This window comes from Arvicola amphibius, chromosome 3, assembly GCF_903992535.2.
Source record: "Arvicola amphibius chromosome 3, mArvAmp1.2, whole genome shotgun sequence".
NCBI classification, from domain to species: Eukaryota; Metazoa; Chordata; class Mammalia; order Rodentia; family Cricetidae; genus Arvicola; species Arvicola amphibius.
Genome location: NC_052049.1, coordinates 148,535,301 through 148,555,178, shown reverse-complemented (window position 1 = coordinate 148,555,178; position 19,878 = coordinate 148,535,301). Strand labels below are relative to the sequence as shown.

At 40.0% G+C, this 19,878-nt stretch overlaps 1 protein-coding gene across 7 annotated transcripts in view; it reads right to left on the bottom strand.

Annotated features, from left to right (window-relative positions):
• Positions 1 to 19,878, bottom strand: part of Myo6 (myosin VI) — a 135,927-nt gene that overhangs the window by 22,204 nt on the left and 93,845 nt on the right. For all 7 annotated transcript variants that reach the window (XM_038321204.2, XM_042054632.1, XM_042054633.1 and 4 more), the window contains exons 16-23: positions 18,440 to 18,567; positions 15,198 to 15,293; positions 14,742 to 14,915; positions 10,641 to 10,679; positions 7,518 to 7,611; positions 2,450 to 2,580; positions 2,282 to 2,359; positions 425 to 554 (exon numbers count right to left, since the gene is read on the bottom strand). In XM_038321204.2, coding sequence (XP_038177132.1) covers positions 425 to 554; positions 2,282 to 2,359; positions 2,450 to 2,580; positions 7,518 to 7,611; positions 10,641 to 10,679; positions 14,742 to 14,915; positions 15,198 to 15,293; positions 18,440 to 18,567 — 870 coding nt within the window. The remainder of the gene's footprint in view (positions 1 to 424; positions 555 to 2,281; positions 2,360 to 2,449; positions 2,581 to 7,517; positions 7,612 to 10,640; positions 10,680 to 14,741; positions 14,916 to 15,197; positions 15,294 to 18,439; positions 18,568 to 19,878) is intronic.

The following is a 19,878-nucleotide window of genomic DNA, read 5'->3' as shown; positions in this document are numbered from 1 at the left end:
CCATCTCACTACCGAAATAACAAATCTTGATGTGAAATAAAACAGTTTGGTAAGCACTTTGGATTTGGTTGTTACTGAGACAGAGTCTCACTATGTATGACAGGAAGGCCTTGAACTTTCTTTTTCTTTAATTTTCCTTTGTGTATGGATGTTTTGCCTGCCTTTCTGTCTGTGCGCCACATACATGCAATGCCTGCAGAGGCCAGAAGAGGGCATGGGATCCCCTGGAATGTCACTGCGTGCAGCTATGAGCTGCCATATAGGTGCTGGGAACCAAACCCAGGTCTTCTAGAAAAGCAGCCTTGCTCTTCAGCACTGAGCCGTCTCTCCAAGCCCAGGGCTATGAACTCTTGATTCTTCTACAGGAACCTGCCGAGCGCTGGGATTATAGAACGTGACACCACTCCGGAGAGAGAATACTCACGTTTGATGACTGACAGGGAACACCACTGAACTTTCTTCCAGCGACTACAGACTAGCCAAAGATTGACTCTCTTTACCAACTCCGCTAAGTGATCAGGGTCAGACTTCATAATCTGATCAAATTCTGCAAACTAGGAGTAAGAGAACTTAGTGTCAGCATTAAACGGTAAACGTGCTCAAACGGAGAAAACAAAATACATGGAAGTCAAGTCCCAGATCTAACTTCCTGAAAATCATTAAAGGCCAACTCCAACAGGGCAAACAGAAAACTTAAACTTGTTTGGCCACATTTCATAGCCCTTTTCTTTTGTCCTTCAGCAATTTTTGGAGCTCAGGAAGGTTACTTATTCCTAAAAGGCACCAAAAATAGGAATAGGAAAAACTCTTAAATGACTAATTACAGAGACATTTGAGGGGAAATGTTGAAAAGAGCTAACGTGTCTGAGCCAGTTCATCTACATTCTCAGACACACACACAGCTCTTGACAGTAAAGGCCATCTATAACAGGAAAGCCACCAAAGTATTGTCTCTCCCAACACCTATCCCCATTTTAGACAAGAATAGGAAATTGCAACTAAGAGATAGACCACGCAAAGGCAATGGATATTTGGCTACCAATGAATGAAATGTATTATTTCTGCTATTTACTAACAAATTCCAGAATTATTCCCATTCTTCACCAAATATCACACTGAAGTATTAAAGTTTCTTAATCATGAAAACATTAAAGATATAGCAAGACTACACATCTCTGAATCTGCTTCCTTTAAACTTTCAACAACCCCTTTTCATTTTTCTGGAGGTAAATAATTCAAGTTCTTTCTCTATGCAGCTATTAACTAAACAGTTACTATACCTCTGAAATAAGAGAAATGTTGAATTTATGAGAAATACCACTAAAGCAACGCCAACTAGGAACATCCATCTCTTCTTTTGTTTCTTAATCTTTCATAGGGAATGGTACGGGTCCCATGAGAAAGACACCACAGAGAAAAACCCTTACCAGTCGTGAAAACACACATCTCATGCTCAAAAATGTAAAATCAGATTATTATAATTACTGTATCCTCAAGACACTATAGAGAGGTGATAGTATAACTGGCTATTTAGCTGCAATACAATTACATTTACAATTATAAGGATGTAATAATTAAGTCAGTATTTAAATGCTAGGGATGTGGAAATGCTATTATTAACACTTGTGAACAGTGTTAATAGTAACACTTAAGTGTTTGTGTACAGAATACAGTTAGATATGAAGTATTCTACAGTCAGTGAATACCTCAATGAAGTACTATGTCAGCCAAAAAATACAACCTAATATATGTGGTGTGTATACAGTCCTTCACTGAAAATTTGGCAATAGTCAGTACAAACTCCAGTCCAATTTCATATACCTTATATATCTACCACACTCAAGGGAAACCCTCTCTGAGTGAAGACTCCAACATACTATAAAATCTCACCATGCAAAGCAACACATGCTTATAATCCCAGCATTTCAGAGCCTGGGATAATCAGATAGACAAATCCAGGCCAGTTTCGGTTACATGCTGAACTACCTAACTAGCTCATAAATTAAAATAGTCTATAAATGCTTTCAACTAATTTTAAATATTAGAGGTATTTGGTTATTCCCTATTTAAGAAAATATTCAACAATGTTCTGATTCCAATACTGATGAAAACTAAAATTTAAATTCAGAATATGAAACACCCCCAAACAGGAAAACTGTGGGAAATAAAACATAATTTCACACTGTTGTATATAATGTAATAATAACATCAATTCCTAATAACCAAGAAAATACATACCAAGCCCAACTACCATATGCTAAAGTTTAAAATACAGATTTACCTTGCCAGGTCTGAAAAATACTTTCGTTAGCCCAAACTTGTAGTCAACTTCATTTAATCCCAAAGCTTTAAAAAGAGCCTGAAAAACAGGTTTAAAAAATTGAGCTCCAACTAGAAATTAATAGAAAAGATTTGTCCTGAGAAATTTGTATTGAAGCAGCATCTATACCTTACAAAATAGCCTTGGATCCAATCTTGCAAGTTTGTCTGGCATGTACTTCTTGTACATATTATAGAGTTCATGAAATGAGGCTCTTGAAGGGAAACCTCCTTGCATTAAATCCAGCACCGATACCATACCTAGAGTCATGAGCACAAATAATTCCCAGTCACAATACAGAAGGGCAGGCTAACTCATCTATATTACAGTGAGCGTTTATGAAAAGATAACATAGGGAGAGACTATCACGGTGAGACGCTGGGCAGGAAGCACACCTCCAGTCAGTATGATCAACTTCCTCATCACTTAAAACAGCCACAATGAAATCCCATGTAAAATCAGCACAGTGATCATTTCACAGAGGCATTTCATCTAGAAGGTTCCAGTATCATGTCTATCCCATGTAAAATGAGCATAGCTGATCATTCCACAGAGGCATCCCATCTAGAAGTTTCCAGTATCATGTCTATCTTTTTAAATTCACATATAAAACAAAATCCTGTATTTGGCCACTCTCTCTACTTCTACACTTTCCCCAGAACCAATACCAAAGAGAAATTATTATTTAAATATTACGTGTAATATAACATATATAATCACATTCTCTCTCTCTCTCTCTCTCTCTCTCTCTCTCTCTCTCTCTCTCTCTCTCACACACACACACACACACACACACACACACACGTACGCATGCATGCACACACCCTTCTACCAGTTTGGGGCTGTGGCTCCCAAGGAGTACACTAACCTTGCATGCCCAAGGTCCTAGGTTCTAGCCCCAGCCTCAAAATAAGACCTCTTCTACTAAAGAAACTAATCTATTGGTTGGGAAGCTGAGTCTACAGGATACATATAAATTAATACATTTTAATTTAATGCTAATAAATGGTCAGTCTAAGCCTCAAGTTAACGAGAGCTTTCCTGGTCGGAGTTACAGAGGAAGAACGCCCTCCTTTTATTATCGTCCCTGCGCGCTCCTGACAGTCACCTGATACCTGACAGTCGTCACCTGATACCTGACAGTCACCTGATAGGAATTTTAGTAGAAAGGCTTCTGTGCTGGGTGGGTTTTTGTCAACTTGAAATAAACTTAAGTCATCAGGAAAGGGAGACCATCCGTTGAGAAAATGGCCTCAACTGGCCTGTGGGTAAATCTGTGAGGCATTTTCTTACTGAATGACTGTTGTGGAGGGCCCAGCCCCCTGTAGTGCCACCCTGGGCAGTTGGTTTGGGGTCTTGGATTGTATAAGCAAGGTAGCTGAGAAAGCCAGGGACGTGTTCCTCCAGTCTGTCCTTCGGATTCTGCCTCCAAGTTCCCACCCTGACTTCCAGTCCTGACGTCCCTCAGTGACGGAGCTTGACTCCAGGGTTGTGAGATGAAAGAAAGCAAACTAGGAGAGTGTCTTAAATTAATTATCCCCCAAAGAGAAAAACCAAACAAAACAAAAAGCCTAAATGGAAAGGTAAAATAGGATCTATATCTTAAATGTCACACAGAGAAAAACGTTCAACCACTTTCACACACTCAGACTTGGTGTTCAGACACAGGTCACACAAGTCAACAGACAGTAGGGCTATTCAATAAAAAATACTGTGCTGAGAGGCAGGGGTGTGGCCCAGCGGTAGGGCACATAGCTCGTGCTCACGAGGCCTTGGGTTCCAGCTCTAACACCATAAAAACAAAATCTAAGTAAAAATTACTATAATTTGGTGATTGCATTAGTGTGAGTGCTTATTTAACTATAATAGCAACTACTTCAATTATTAAGATGTAGTTATTAAATCAATATTAAAGAAATTAGGAGTGGTAAAAATATGAATATGTGGGAAACAAAACTGAAAATATATCCTTTCTTTATTCCAAATGTCAAAATGAATTTCAGTTAGACAAATTAAAATGTAAAAAATAAAATACAATTTTCAATAAGTGTATTTTTAATTGTAACATAATCTAGGGAAGGCAGCCCTTCTATACAAATTGAATACTAGCCAACTGGACTGCAAAAAGAATAAAATCTCTGTGCGAGAGTATGGCAAGACAAGAGCTTTAGATGGTAATTTGGAAACATTCATCTTTTAGGTAATTTCTACTTTTATAAATCTAAATTACAATTTTCTCACTTATGGACAAAGCCATGTGGAAATATCCACAGTCACTGCTTACAGCAGAAAAACAAACAAACAAGCAAAAAAAAAAAAAAAACAGAAATAAAGACCCATTCATCAAAATTGTATTATATTCATAAAATAATACATTGATTAGGGATCTGGAATTTATCTAACCAGCATAAAAATACATCTAAGGCATAGTGTATACTGATTAAATCAACACACGGAGACCAATTGCTTTTTTTCCTTGCAGTTCTGAGGACTGAGCCAGGGCTTTTCACGTGCTAAAACAAGTATTCTACCACTGGGCTGAGCTACAGTCCCAGCACTCGGGCTATGTAGTTCAGGCTGGCTTTGAACTCATGAATGGCAAGAACAAGATTTAGTTCTCAGAGCTGCTAGTATGGAAAAAAGTAAGGTTTGGTTAGCACTATCACAGTTTGGACAACTGTTAAACTACAACCTAGCTAACCATGTTAAAATGCATTCTTGTGTGAAAGAGGAATCCCACCAACTCGCCAGAAAGCTCACACTCTGCTGATGTAAACACACAACTGCAGCGCCACATGCTTTACACGCTAGATGCTTGCTGGGAGAAAAGCACGTTATGCTAAAAATCCAGGGAAAAAGTCAAAGTCGAGGTGATGAAAATCACCCTTAAAGGCAGTATACAAAATACATCACTATTGTGTTTTTCTGAATATTATCTGTTATTAACACCTGGGGAAGAGCATGCTAGAAACCGGACTCATCTGTAATGTACATGCAAAGGGTTTCAAACAAATGCAGTTACTGAGCAAAAAGAGTCCCTCATTATTATATGCAGAAGTATATTAGTTGGCTTTCTAGTATTTGTTCAAAATTAATCACAAATAAAGTTTTTTATCTGATAGACTGTGTATTCCATTCAATGATGAATTAGTTTAATACACACTGGAAAGACCAGGACTTTGAGAAAGCCAAAACACAGTTCCTAGAGGGAAACTTTAAATAATTATATATAATATATATGCATGTATTATATATAAAGTATACACATATATTATATATAATAATTATACTAGCAGACTGATGCACAGTAGACAGCTCATCAAGCTCATGAAGAACTATTCAAGTATACATAAAATCTGCAACTATGACTGTGAAATTAAAGATGCCAGACCTCAGCACCATGAACAAAGCCCACTTCGGAGCCAGGATCAAGGCTGGCTTTCACAGGAAGCAGTCACTAAGCCGACATATGAAGGATGAAAGAACGACGTCCTGGCAGAAAGTAGCATGTACATAGACCCCGCGATGGGAGGGAATGGAGCACTAAGAGCAAGTCTGCGTAGCACAAGGATCGCACTCTTCACCCCATGGTCATCGGGAGCCATCAGAGCATGCAAGCAGGAAGAAGGAAGGCTTGTCAGCGCTGAACTGTGGAATGACGATGTCACACATGTCTCCAATGCATCGAGCAGATGCAAGGATACACGGGCGACGGCAGTAAGAAAGCAAGCGACAGAAGGCGTCAGCTTCGGTTGGGAAGCAACAGCATTCACTGTTGATCACAGGAACAAGACAGAACGTGTCCTGCACTACCCAACACAACAACCACTCTAGCCACAGGTCCTTACTGGCATTAGGCACACATAGCTGCTTCGTTTTAGTACTAAAAAAAAAAAATTAAATAATTTCTACAGGAGTCCCATCAGTCTTATTTCAAATGCTTAAGAACTCATGGTGGTGTCAATCTCCTGGTTACCACACTGAGTAACATCAGGGGTTACAGAAGGAACAGAAGGAGGAGGCAGAGAAATCCAAAGGAGAGCGACAGAGAAAAAGATCTAGAGAAAAACAGGAGGAAGGAGATCCGTGAAGGAGAAGCCATGTGAGTGACAGAGGGAGCCCAGTGTGTCTTATTGGATTGGGGGCAGAGTCTCACAGGGCCTGGCCCTCATTTAATCAGCACTGCTGACTCAGTTGAGGCAGGAAGAGACTACAGCAGGGACCGGAGATTCCTGCTTTTAACAGGCCAGGAGCGGGTGAGGGGGGTGCAGACAAGCAGAAGTATCTGGCAGCATCCAGGTGGCACTAGCTTGGTGGCTTTTAGGAAGAGAAAGGGCTGTGTGCTGGCAGAGCTCTAAGGGAGCAAGTGCCCTGGGGACAGGGGGCTAGCTGGCTCTGCAGAAATACGTGGAGCAGGGAAACTAGACAGGAGAGGTTTGAGAGCCCCAAAAGGTCAGTGACCGTGAATTTAAGTGGTGCCTACCTGGCTGGCCTTCTGGCCCTGTAAAAATGAGGAGAGCACCAGTTTAGAGAAAAGAGTTAGAGCTAAATCCTGAGGTCAGGAAAACTGAAGCTTGCCTCATCTGGGAGGACTGCAATACAGAGTTATGTGCGGGGCTCTGAAGCCTCGCTCTAAGTCGGCCTCTGAAAGGACCAGAATGAGGTCAGAGAACAGTGGGTTTGAGAGGCAGCAGGGCCTGAGCTGGACCAAACCGAGCAGCAGAAAGAGCAGGGCAGCAGCCATGGCTGGGATGCAGAAAGGGCAGGGCAGCAGCCATGGCTGGGATGCTTGTGCACCAAGAGTCAGTGCCTGAGGCTTCTGTGACTGGGTGAAGTCAGGGCTGGGGCTGGAGGTGACAGATTAATAAAGTTCATGAAAGTGCCACAGAGCCCAAAGGCTTCATCCTGTTTAAATCCCTCCACCCCCCGCAAGTGGGGGAGGAGAAGCAAGGACACCAACCCCCCAGTTAACCCAGTTGTGTGGGGAATGGGAACCAGTGTGGGCTGTTGCTGCCCGAAGCAGCCTGCGTGGAGATCCGGGTTTGCCAGGAACAAGTTCTCTATATGTGTTTTACTTAACAAAAAAGAGAAGTCGATGTTGCTCAAGTTATCTGCCTCCTGTGCTTTGCTCAAAATTAAGGGGTGGTGAGCTGTCTGCTTGCAGAGATTATGACAGACTCTGAAACTATGGAAATACCTGAACACTGCAGTTGAGACAGAATTTGGGCGCCTTCAAAGTGGTGGCTTGTCATCTTTAAGTTGGGTTTGATGCAGCGAATGAAGCTTGCTCCCTGAAAGAATAAGAAGCACTTTTTAAGATAGTACATACAGCATCTATATGTTTCTATCATCTTTGAATACCACCAACTCCCACAGCACACTAACGTTAATGACACAAAATAATTAGGAATTTAGAATTTTATCATATTTCTATAATTTGAACGTTAAAATTAATAACTATATTATGACTAAATATTAGCAAGATGAAATTTTAGTTTTGACTGTCAAAAGTCATTTTGTAAAAAGTCTTTCACTGCAAAGTATTTCATTACATTTAAACAGTGCGCTCTGTAGGCTTAACTATCTTCTCACAGAGGGTTTGGCTTTTTGTTTTTCAGGGTCAGGCCTTGTACACACAGGCAAACATCCTACCGCTTAACTAGAAGCCTCTATAGAGGCTGCGAAGGGAATTTTGGCCAAAATGTAAGCAAACAAAACACAAATGTAAGTCACTATTTTCATTCAACTTCAAAAAGATACAGGCCCCGAACTGCACCGCTATGTGTATTGCTTGTTAAGCAGTGTTTTTAAAAACTTAAGGGCTTCCATGTGGTGACCATATTTTGCTGAATGAGGCAGAAGGAATACTGTTTGTACCACAGTGCAAGTACTGTGTACGAAGATAAGGTAGCAGACATCCAAACAGATGCTTCTCTTCAAAGTGGCCACCATAGAACCCGGAATAGTTATTTCAACAACGATGACCACCACGGACACTTGGGTTGCATGTTTCCCCAAACCACAACCATCTCGTGATTTTAGAGCAGCCCAGTCTTTGGGGAGTGAAAATAAAACACCCCCCTCCACCAGACAGCATTTAAAGATGCCTGGCTCGTGAGGAACCGTGAGAGGGAATTCCACCAAATACATTATACACTTGTACAAAATTCTCAAAGAAAAAGATATTGTATCTTTTAACAAAATGCTTAGCTCTTAGGAGTCAAATATTTTAGATTCAGAAACTTCACGATTTTCTGGATGGCTCCAAAGGCAAACTCATCAGCAAGTAAAGCAGTAACTGTAGGACAGAATGGACATTTGGCTGTTGGAAATGACTGGTCCTTAAAGGGAAAAGCATGAAGTTGAACTCTGCGGTTTGTATAAAAACTAAGACTTTCCTTGGAATTACAACTTTTCTATAACCCAAATATCCACTGTCTTTCTTTTTCATTTTGCATTATAAAGACAGACTCTCACTATGCGAGCCAAGGCGGCCTCAAAATTAAGAGCCTCCTGCCTCAACTTCCCAAATTTTGGGATTGCCAGGAATGTGCCACTATACTCAGCAATTAGGACTTCTCTCTAGATGGGTTTTGTTTTTCAGTTCAAACACTGCAGTGAACCCCAGTATAGGGAGTCACACCTGTATTCCCCAGGGCACTGCAGCAAAGACAGGCTAATTGTAAGTTCAGGGACAGCCTGAACTATATAAGGAGACCCTGTCTAAAACTGTAAGAAAAAAAAAACAGCCAAGGGCCAGTTGTACAGCTTAGTGGCAGAGTATTTGTATAGCATGTGCAAGATCCTATGTTCAATGCCAACACCACCAAAACACAACTAGAAAAACAATATCAAGGTGAATCAACAAAATGTAGTTAGAAGATGAACTTGTAGTAAGTTTGACATTTATCATTTATAAAGGACAGAAAAATATATGTTCATTTTTGTCTGCAGCACACTGCCCTGTCTGAAGAATATTACTATAATAAATTAATTTTATCTTTAATATTAAAATATTTGCTCTTTTTTTATAATTACTATTTTCACTTTTCTGAAATCTTCATTTATTAACAACAAAAACTTCCAAATAATTTCACTTCGCATGCATACTTGGCCTTTCTTTAAAAAAAAAACTAATAAACACCTTACCATCTCAAAAGCTGACAGTGTGGCTGTGTGGTATGGCTGTGGTGTGTGGGGGTTTGGGGTGTGGGTGTAACTGGGTGTTGCTGTGGGTGTGCACTGGGGATGGCATCCTGGGCATCATGATTACCAGGTAAAAGTCTACCACTGAACTAAATTCCAGCCCTCTAAAAATCAACTTCTTTTTGAAAGAGAATGTGGTTTAAAAGATACCTCTCATTATCCCAGGGTTACTGTGCTTACTTGGATAACCACTAATAATCGTTTCAGAAGACCATTTTAAAAACATACTTTCTTCAAATAATCCAATAAAAAAACGGGGAATAGGCCTAAACAGAGAGCTGTCAACAGATGAATCTAAAATGGCTGAAAGACACTTACGGAAATGCTCAACATTCTTAGTCATCAGAGAAATGCAAATCAAAACAACTCTGAGATTCTATCTTACACCTGTAAGAATGGCCAAGATCAAAAACACTGATGACAACTTATGCTGGAGATGATGTGGGATACAGGGAACACTCCTGCATTGCTGGCGGGAATGCAAGCTGGTACAGCCCCTTTGGAAATCGGTATGGTGATTTCTTAGAAAATTAGGAAACAACCTTCCTCAAGATCCAACAATATCACTTTTGGGTATATACCCAAAGAATGCTCAATCATACCACAAGGACATGTGCTCAACTATGTTGACAGCAGCATTGTTTGTCATAGCCAGAACCTGGCAAAAAATCTAAATACCCCTCAACCGAAGAATGGATAAAAAAAAAAAAAAAGATGTGATACATTTACACAATGGGAAAAAATGACATCTTGAAATTTGCTGGCAAACAGATGGATCTAGACAACAGCATATTGAGTGAGGTAACCCAGACCCAGAAAGACAAATATCACATGTACTCACTCATAAGTGGCTTTTAGACTAAAGCAAATAAAAACCAACCTACAATTCACAACTGCAGAGAACCTAGACAACAATGAGGACCCTAAGAGAGACATAAATGGATCTAATCTACATGGGAAGTAGAAAAAGACAGGATCTCCTGAGTAAATTGGGAGCGTAGGGATCATGGGAGAAGATAGAGGAAAGAATGAAGGGGAGCAGAGAAAAATATATAGCTCAATAAAAACAATAAAAAGTTTTTAAAAACCCTGCTTTCTTATTAAATATACTCACAGTACTTCGGAGTTTATCCAGAAGCAAATTTAACTGTGTCTAGAAAAGAAAGATAAGATTATTTCAAAAAAGTCAAATAGCACAATGGAAATGAGTTAATATTAACTCTACAATATGAGACCAAAATAACATGCAAAAACATCCACATGTAACATATAATAACCTCCTGGCACAGAAACTCTGTAACAGGCAGCGTCATGCAACATGGCTAATAAAATGTCAAGGACAATAACTTCCATTACTAACACAGAACTCATATAATTAAGGCTGGAAATGAGGGGCACATTCACAAATGAGATGAATAAGGGAAATTATACAAGCCATGAGTGAGCGCAAGTGACGATACGGGGGGTGTACTCAGCATCAACGTTGCAGCACAGTATCTGAACATGTGGCAAATGAGGCACCACCGTGTCACATGCTGTGAGGGCTGAGATGTTTAAAATGAGCACGATTTGTACACCAGCATTAATTAGTTCATGCAGCACAGCAAAACAAAACTGTTTTATCTAGCTTCAGAAACTCTCTTCCCTAGTTTAAAATGTTATATATTTCAAGTGCTTTTAGAACTCGAACAGTTTCCTGAAAATATTTTTCACAATGAATACAGTTAACCACGCTTTCCTAGTGTCACAATGCTGATTATAATTTACCCTGGCTCAGTGTACTTAAATTATGTTTGTTTTGCTAGTCCGCGAAGCAGTTTTACACGGAAATGCTTATTATGCTACTTGGAAAATACAAATTAAGATGTTAATTCTTAAATTAACATATTGTGTTCAGCATAGCTATAATTAATAGCAACATGGAGGCTTTGCTGAATGCTCTTCCGTGAGCAGGGTGATGCTCGAAGAAAGCTTTTCATGAGCATTGTTATATTTAATCCAATGAATAATACAGCATGATGAACCTAATTCAGGACAGATTATTAGCCTCGTGATACAGGTATTAAGACCTAGGGATAACAACTGATGGGTCTGAGAACACGGAGCTAGTAATGGCAAATCCCTGAGATCAACATTCTTTCTCTTGCTGTGAGTAAACGTGTTACTAGAATTTTAAAAAGTTATCATGGCATTGACAGACGATTACAGTCACATGCACAAAACTAGCTGGCCAACCTCAGTCTGTACCCCCAGACAACTGAAATGCACACCAACAGCCTCTTTGGGGAGAAAACAACAGTTATAAGTCCCCTCATTTTAATCCAGAGACAGAGTTCACTGTTTTGCTCCAAAAAATGGGCCTAAGTCAGAAGAGTAGAAGGAAAAACTAAAGAGCATCAGCTGAGCAAACAGAAAAGAACGTCCATTAACACCAGCCAAAGACAGGGGGCAAGAAGCACCCTTGGCAAATCAGGCTTCGCGTGGTTTTTTATTTAATTGTTTTTAGATTTGATGTTACTTATGTATACGTGTGTACATGTTGCAGTTACCCTCAGAGGCCAGAGGCTTCAGATCCCCTGGAACTAGAGTTACAGGTGCACGTATATCACCCGATGTGGGTGCTGGGAACAGAACTTGGGTCCTCTGCAAGAGTAGTGCACATTCAGCTTCTCAGCTGTCTCTCTAACCCTTTATATTTGATTTTTAAAGATGCAGATATTTGTGTTTATAATTAAATAAGATCTCCAACAAAAATATTACTCTTCCTAAAGCACCACTTACTTCCAGTAAGTGGTAGAACATGTTTGGTCCCCATGCAGTGGCTAACTAACGTGTCACTGACATGGATTCTGGATAACTGAAGTGCGGCTGGAGCTGGAGTCTGGATAACGGAAGCACTACTGAAATGGAGCCTGGACAACTGGAGAGCTACTGAAACGGGGTCTGCTTTGTGTTTGTCTTACACAACTCACTTTTAATTTAATGAACTATTGAAGTGTGTTTAAAGTTGAGTCCTGTTAAGATTTCATACTACCCCAGAATGACAACACATGCCTTTAATCCTGGCACTCAGGAGGCAGAGGCAGGCAGATTTTTGTGAGTTCAAGGACAGCCTGGTATATATTGTGAATTCCAGATCAGTCAGGGTTACATAATGAGACCCTGTTTCAAAATAAAAAATGATACTAAAGAGACTTCATTTTAAACCATATCAGAGAAAAACGTATGTGGAATATTTTATTCCTATCACTCAAGAGTTTTTGCAGTCGATGCAAAAAGTAGACATTGTTATGGATAAACAGTTACAAGATATTAAATTCCTCCAGTTAAAGGTTATGTATGCTGCCTATCATTTTAAATATGCTTTTACTAGCAATAGTACTATATTCATATGAGATGTTGTGTTGTGTTTTCTGAGGAGAGGTCAGATGGTCATGTTACCCAGCCTGGCCCCCGGATGCCCAGGCTCAAGTGATCCTCCTTTGTTAGCCTCCTGAGTCACCTGGGACCACAGGAGCCATGACACCACATCTAGCCCAGGAGCTATTTTCAAACCAACTATGCTATAAAATGTCCAGATAAAAATATTGCTCCCTGAGTAAATCAAGAACTTATATAATTAATATATCTTAAACAAAATTCAAACCTTTAAATTCAGCTACCTAAAAATGTTTTACATTTTTCTTCAATATTTATATTTTGAAAGCTTTAAAAAGAAACTTAGCTTTTAGATTATCAAGTCAGAGATGCGGGATTCATGCCAATTCTTCCTCTTTGTTGTTTTTGTTGTTATTGTTTTGTTTGTCTGTTTTGGTTTTTGGCTTTGAGACAGGGTCTCACACAGCTTGAGTTGATCTTGATCCAGGTACCAGAGACTAGCCTTGAACTCCTGATCCTCCTTGTCCTAATTCCCCGGGGCTGGGATTACAGGAATGTGTCACCAAGCCCAGGTTAGGGCCCATTTCGACCCAGAAAGGATTTGAGAAGTTTGTGCTACTAGCTAGCAACGCAATGCTCTTCACACGAGCAGTTTTCAACCTGTAGGTTACGATCCCTCTGGGTTTGATTGACCCTTCCACGGGGGTCACATGTCAGATAGTCTGCATATCATATATTTACATCATGATTCATAACAGTAGCAAAATTACAGTTATGAAGTAGCAATGAAAATAATTTTATGCCTAGGTTTACCACACATAAGGAACTGTAGTAGAGAGTCACAGAATCAGGAAGGTGGAAAACCACTGCTTTATAGAAATACTCTTCTTAATTATATCATTTTTAATATCTATAGTATACATTTCAAAGGCAATATGCAGTTTTATAGGAAATACAATGATACTTACTGAAAATATATAGAAAATTTAATTATATTTCTTTGTTCTATACATTATAATTATTTATTAAAGGGTTTTTAATTTTTCTATCTATTCAATAAATATAAGCAATATTGAACCATAATTACAAGCAATTAGTAGCATTCTATCACTAAAACACACCTTGTTTTAAAACATTCCTTGTTAGATTTTAAAGAATTAGCTTTTGATTCAAAATTAATAAAATAAATTATTCTTTAACATGAGATAAGCGAATTGAAGAGTCTGCCACCCCAGAGCGCTTCTCTTTTATAGAAGTTATCAAAGGGTTTAGCTAACGTTTACTGTAACACACATGCCCATGATGCCGTGAGAGGAAATGCGTTGACAATGAATCACAAGCTGAACCGTGAACTTGAGACGGGCGCTTTAACATAGCAGCCATGCTGTGCACAGAAGTCTGTGAAGGTGATCATTTACCTGAAGCCCCGGATGTGCCTGCTTTTCCTCTCAACTCAACTAGTCCTCTCTAGCCATCCCGAGCTGAACTACTGCAGCTAAACAAAACTGCTGAATGAGGAAGGAAACAGAAAACACGTGGGAAAGAGAAGGTTTGCAGGTCACCCAGAAGCAAGAACATTAGGAGAATTAATCGGATAGGCTGTATGCAAACACAGTCTGAAAATATAAGCATTTCTGTATACCCGCTTACTACAACCACAATTAGATCGTACATACAAGCATTGATAACACAGGGTCTTCTCTTGCGACATGCCTGTGGCACTTCCATGATCTACATCATCCACTTCACAATACAAAACAATGGTTTTTATTTTAAATATAGCCCAAATACACCACAAAACCCAAAAAGCCTTCAATTAGTTATTTAGCACAAATACCTTAAACTTGTTTCCCACGCTGATGAAGCTGAGTTTTCCTGCCTTTTGTTTTGTATCTTTGCTGTTATTTGTGGATGATTCGAATAAGGCCCGTATAAACTTATCCCTGGATTCGCAAATCAAGGATTCAAGAGACATATGTAGTGCGTCATTATTTTTCTCCACAAACTGGGTCTGAAAAAAAATCAAATAAAATGTTTCCATCTGCCTTGTGATAAACATCCCCTAACTGAGCTCTGTGCCATGGAATTTTCTAGAAAATGCAAATATTCCCTTTTCCTACTGACCAAGATAGCCCGCCACGTCAATGTGGGCATTTCACGTTTTGAGGGTGACCAGTGCATCAAGAAACTGAATTTCTGAAACTGTTCAGATTTAAATGCCCAGAGCCTACCACAGGGCAGTGTGGCTCAGCGTCAGCTGCTTTCTCCCGAGCAATGGCAATGCCACACTCACCGTCTCATAGCACACTGCCCCTGCGAAGTGCCGGATGATGAAACCCTCGTCGTCTCTCAGGTTCCTGTGTACGGCCAGCTTAGACTTCCTGGGAATCTAAGGGAAAAGTACAGAGAGAAGTCACTGCATCACCAAAACAGTCAGTCACTTTCCTTAGATAATGCCAAGTGCAGAGTACCAAGAGTAATAAGAGAATTTCACATTTTTCATAATTACACTACTTTTAAATACAAATACACTTTAAAATACTTGTGGGATTTAATCGACAGTTGCTTATGCCTTAGTGAAAAAAATTGTTATAATACCAAAACATACAAATATGTACACCTGCTCTACAGGAAACAGACACACATGCCTGTGACAATAAAACATACACACATGTACAACTCCTACATGCAAAACATACACACATGCACACATGCAACACATAAAATATATATATATATATATATATACATGCCTGAAACAAACATATACATATGCATACCTCCTACACACAAAATATACATTCACATCCCTGCCATACAATTAGCATACACACATGAACACCTGCCACACACAAAACATATACATGTGCACTTGTCACATACAAAACATATTTACATGCATGCATGTCACACACAAGACATACAAACATGTATGAATGCCACACATAAAGCAAATACACACACCTGCCGCACAAAAAATATATACATATACATGCGCCACACACAAAACATATACATGCATGAATGCCATACACAAAATATACACATATGGATGAATTCCACATACAAAACAAATACACATTCATGCCTGCCACACACAAAAACTTGGCTAAGGGTGCTTCCTATTCTTCCAGAGGACTTGAGTTTGGCTTCCAGCACCCATGTCTGGCAGCCCCAAACCACTGCATCTCTATGTGATCTGACATCTTTTTCTGGACTCTGCAGGCGCTACCCTGATGTGCACGTATTTACCCAGGGACACATATAAAAATAAAATCTTTTTAAAAGTAAAAGTTTATTTGAAAGCAAATACCAAACAGAGTTGCAGATTTTCTAAACTTAACCACCTGCTTCCAAAGCTCGGTCTTCACACTCACCAGAGTCACTCGGTCTTCACACTCACCAGAGTCACTCGGTCTTCACACTCACCAGAGTCACTCGGTCTTCACACTCACCAGAGTCACTCAGTCTTCACACTCACCAGAGTCACTCAGTCTTCACACTCACCAGAGTCTCTCAGTCTTCACACTCACCAGAGTCACTCGGTCTTCACACTCACCAGAGTCACTCAGTCTTCACACTCACCAGAGTCACTCAGTCTTCACACTCACCAGAGTCACTCGGTCTTCACACTCACCAGAGTCACTCCGAGGATCTACACCTCCCGCACCCATGGTATGCAGACAGGCTGATTCTGAAGTGTGGCCAGGAAGAAAACCACGAGGTCAGCACAGGACACTTCTGGTGTCTCAAACCAACCATCCTAACACTCTACACAGTGAGCCTGGAACTACCTCAAGGGAACTATGCCACTTTAGGGCGGAAGCTTTAACTACAGTATCACATATTTGAATTATTTAAACTTTCCAAACTACTTCCACATATGTGATCACATCTGTCTCTAAAAACTAACCCAAAGGGAAAAAGATCATAGCATTTAAAATGGACTAAGCCGTGGACCCGAGGTCTGAGCCCTTAGAAAAGAGAACGGGCAATCACTTAGGAACCAGAATGGAGGTTCTGCTGCCATACCACCCTGCCTGCCTCCTAAGTCACCAAGCCTCACATGCCATCAAGGCATGCCATCCACCTCCCTCGTCTGTCTCTCATCTGTAGCATAAGGATACTAAGAGGATTAAATAAAGTCATCCAAGTAAAAGCACTGGGACAGTGTGTTCAGTGTTCCATGAATGGCCATCACACTTAGTTTTAAAAAAAAAACAGCAAAACTAATGGCCTATGTAAATCTGGATTTATTGCTTTGTTCTTGCTTGTTCTCCCTGAGAAAAGCAGCCGGGCCTCATTCCTGATGCTTGAGCTTGCCGTCTTTAAGTTACACACCTCTGGGAGTACGCTGGGCACAAATATATTGACTGAGATCAGCACTCTTGGTGAGGCAACCATGCATCATAGGCCACACATCAAACAGCCATAAACAAGCAAGACTGGCTACTCAGCTTCAATATTAGCAGACGTTTTGGTAAGGATACATATTGTTCTGCTGCTTCCCACCAAAGTACTAGAAGCAAGCTGCCCATTATGCTAACTGCTGGGGACATATAAGAGCTATGGGCTAATAGAAAAGGTGGTTCTGAGGACCTGAACATGTATTTTTCCAGTAAGCCACTGAATCTATATCCCACTGATGTTTTGTCAATTTTTTTATTGGATTTGAAACTGTCTTTGCCTCTGTTTTAACGTATTAATGGGTCTATAGTAACATTTGGTGTGTATATGCACTGTCATTCTGTTATTAAGGAACACAAATGAGCATCTTTGTTACCATTCATTTAAGCAGCTTGACTCATCAAAGCAGTGACCACTACACTATCTCACAACTTCAAAACACACACAGTTAGTGGAGGCACTTGCCAACTTGTACCCTAAGTCCTAAGCAACTCTAAGCAGCTTCTCTCGTTGCTTTTTCTGTCTTCTTTTGAGGGAAGAGGGGAGAGCCCTGCTGCTCTTCTCCCTGCCACGAAGCAGCATCTACCTTCACGACTAGAACTCAAGTCAGCATTTCTGTGCTGGTCCGGCTTTGTGCACTCAGGGTGAAGCTATGTCTGCCCTGTCTCAGGAGACGATGGCTAGTGGAGGGACAAGAACAGAGTTGGAGGAACACAGAAAACTGTCTAAACAGCCACAAATGCCAGGGTCACAGAGAACAGCTCCACTTTCACTCCCAAAGGACTCAAGAGCCAATAGCAAGCAGTTCAGCAACCTGGGCACTTATGTGATTTGATGGCTTTGTTTCTTCTTCCCTCTGCACTACCTGATCTTCCTACCAGTGCAGTATCATTTCCCTCCGCTACAGCACTCAGCTAAAGCTTTACTCTCAAATACGTGTGTGGACCACATGTGTGCACGCGCACACATATTTTTATGGCCATCCATAGGAAATGTCTGCTGGTTATACCCTACTTGCTCTAGTCGTTGGGTAACTTTTGACTCTAGCTGTTGGCAAGATCTAGTGTAGTTGCTTTCTTAAAGACTTCTCTTCCCAGGAGAAGCTGCATTTTGGAATGGCAAACTCACAGAGAGTCGGAAATGGTCCTTGTGCTTCTGGTGAACCGCTGAGGTGAAGTGCTGGTCACTTGGCTGGGGGAGGCGATTTTCTTCATCCAGAATATCCAGGATTCCCACCAATTTCACTTCAATTAAATCTATTTCAAGATATCAAAACAGTCATAGTGTGAATCAAAAAAATATTTACTCCACTTGGAAAAGTATTTGGGAACAAGGTGAGAGTGAATGATGAACATCTTCTATTGAAGGCTGTCTAGAAATGGCAGAGTATTCATTTCAAATAGAACCATTTGTTTAAAGGTAATATCATAGTTTTAATACAAGTTTTGGGAAAACAATTTCACAAAGAAAGTGACCATTCAGCTCCTCTATCTATGGCCCCAAAAATGTCACAGAGGGGGTGAGGGACTGTAAGAACGCCAAGAAGACTGCTGTGAAGCTGTCTCTCCTAGAAATAGCCACATAAACAAGACTTGAACAGTAGCAATATCAGCAGATACATTAATGTAGAAGGGGGAAATTTTTGTGTGGTTTCACCCCTAAAAAAAGAACTGTAGACAATTAATGAGTTCTGGAAGAAGGAGAATTAGCCTCTCCCAGAAGTAAGCTCCCTTATTCGTTTCCCAATGCAGAGTAGTCAGTCTTGAAGCAATATAATTAATATATACAAACAACAACACAGACTAGCAGGTTGTGTGTGTGTGTGTGTGTGTGTGTAGATGTACATGTATAACAATAATAAAGAAAAGAGTTTATCAACTTGGAAAAAACATGGGAGAACTTTGAGGGAAGTGATTGGAAGGGTTGGAGGGAGGAAAGGGGAGGGGAAAGTGATGTAACTCTACTCCAATCTAAAACATTTTTAATTTTTTTTCAAAAAATGTAACTGATACCATAAGCATTCTTTGTTTACACTAGGGTACCAGTCTAAGGACCCAGAACCTTCCCCTTTTCCAGATGACATGTACATTCAAACTCAAAAATACAGAAGTTTTTGCATACAGAGTTTCTTAATACTATTTTCAAAAACTGATTTTAAAACTTTCAAACATAATTTTTAGTAACGATATATTTTTATGCTCCACCCTTTATGTTGGTTAGATTTTTCTGCCTAACCAAAATAACTATATATTTTAAACATCTTAAATAAAACAATATACATACATACATATATATGTGTGGGTATGTATGTATGTATGTGTGGGGGAAGGGCTGGAATAAAGTTTCAGAATACAGAAAGAGAAATCAAGGTTCCCAATGAGTCAAACAGAAAAAGCAGGAGAATGAATAAGCTGAACTAAAAAGTATCCCAGCAGGGAACTGAATGAGACAGAAGAGGGACAAAGGATCAACAGAGGGGGAGAAATTCTAGCAAAATTAACAACCCCCACAGCCAAGGGTCAGAGATGAGAAAAGCAGCAGTGGCTAAAGAATACTGAGTAGACCAG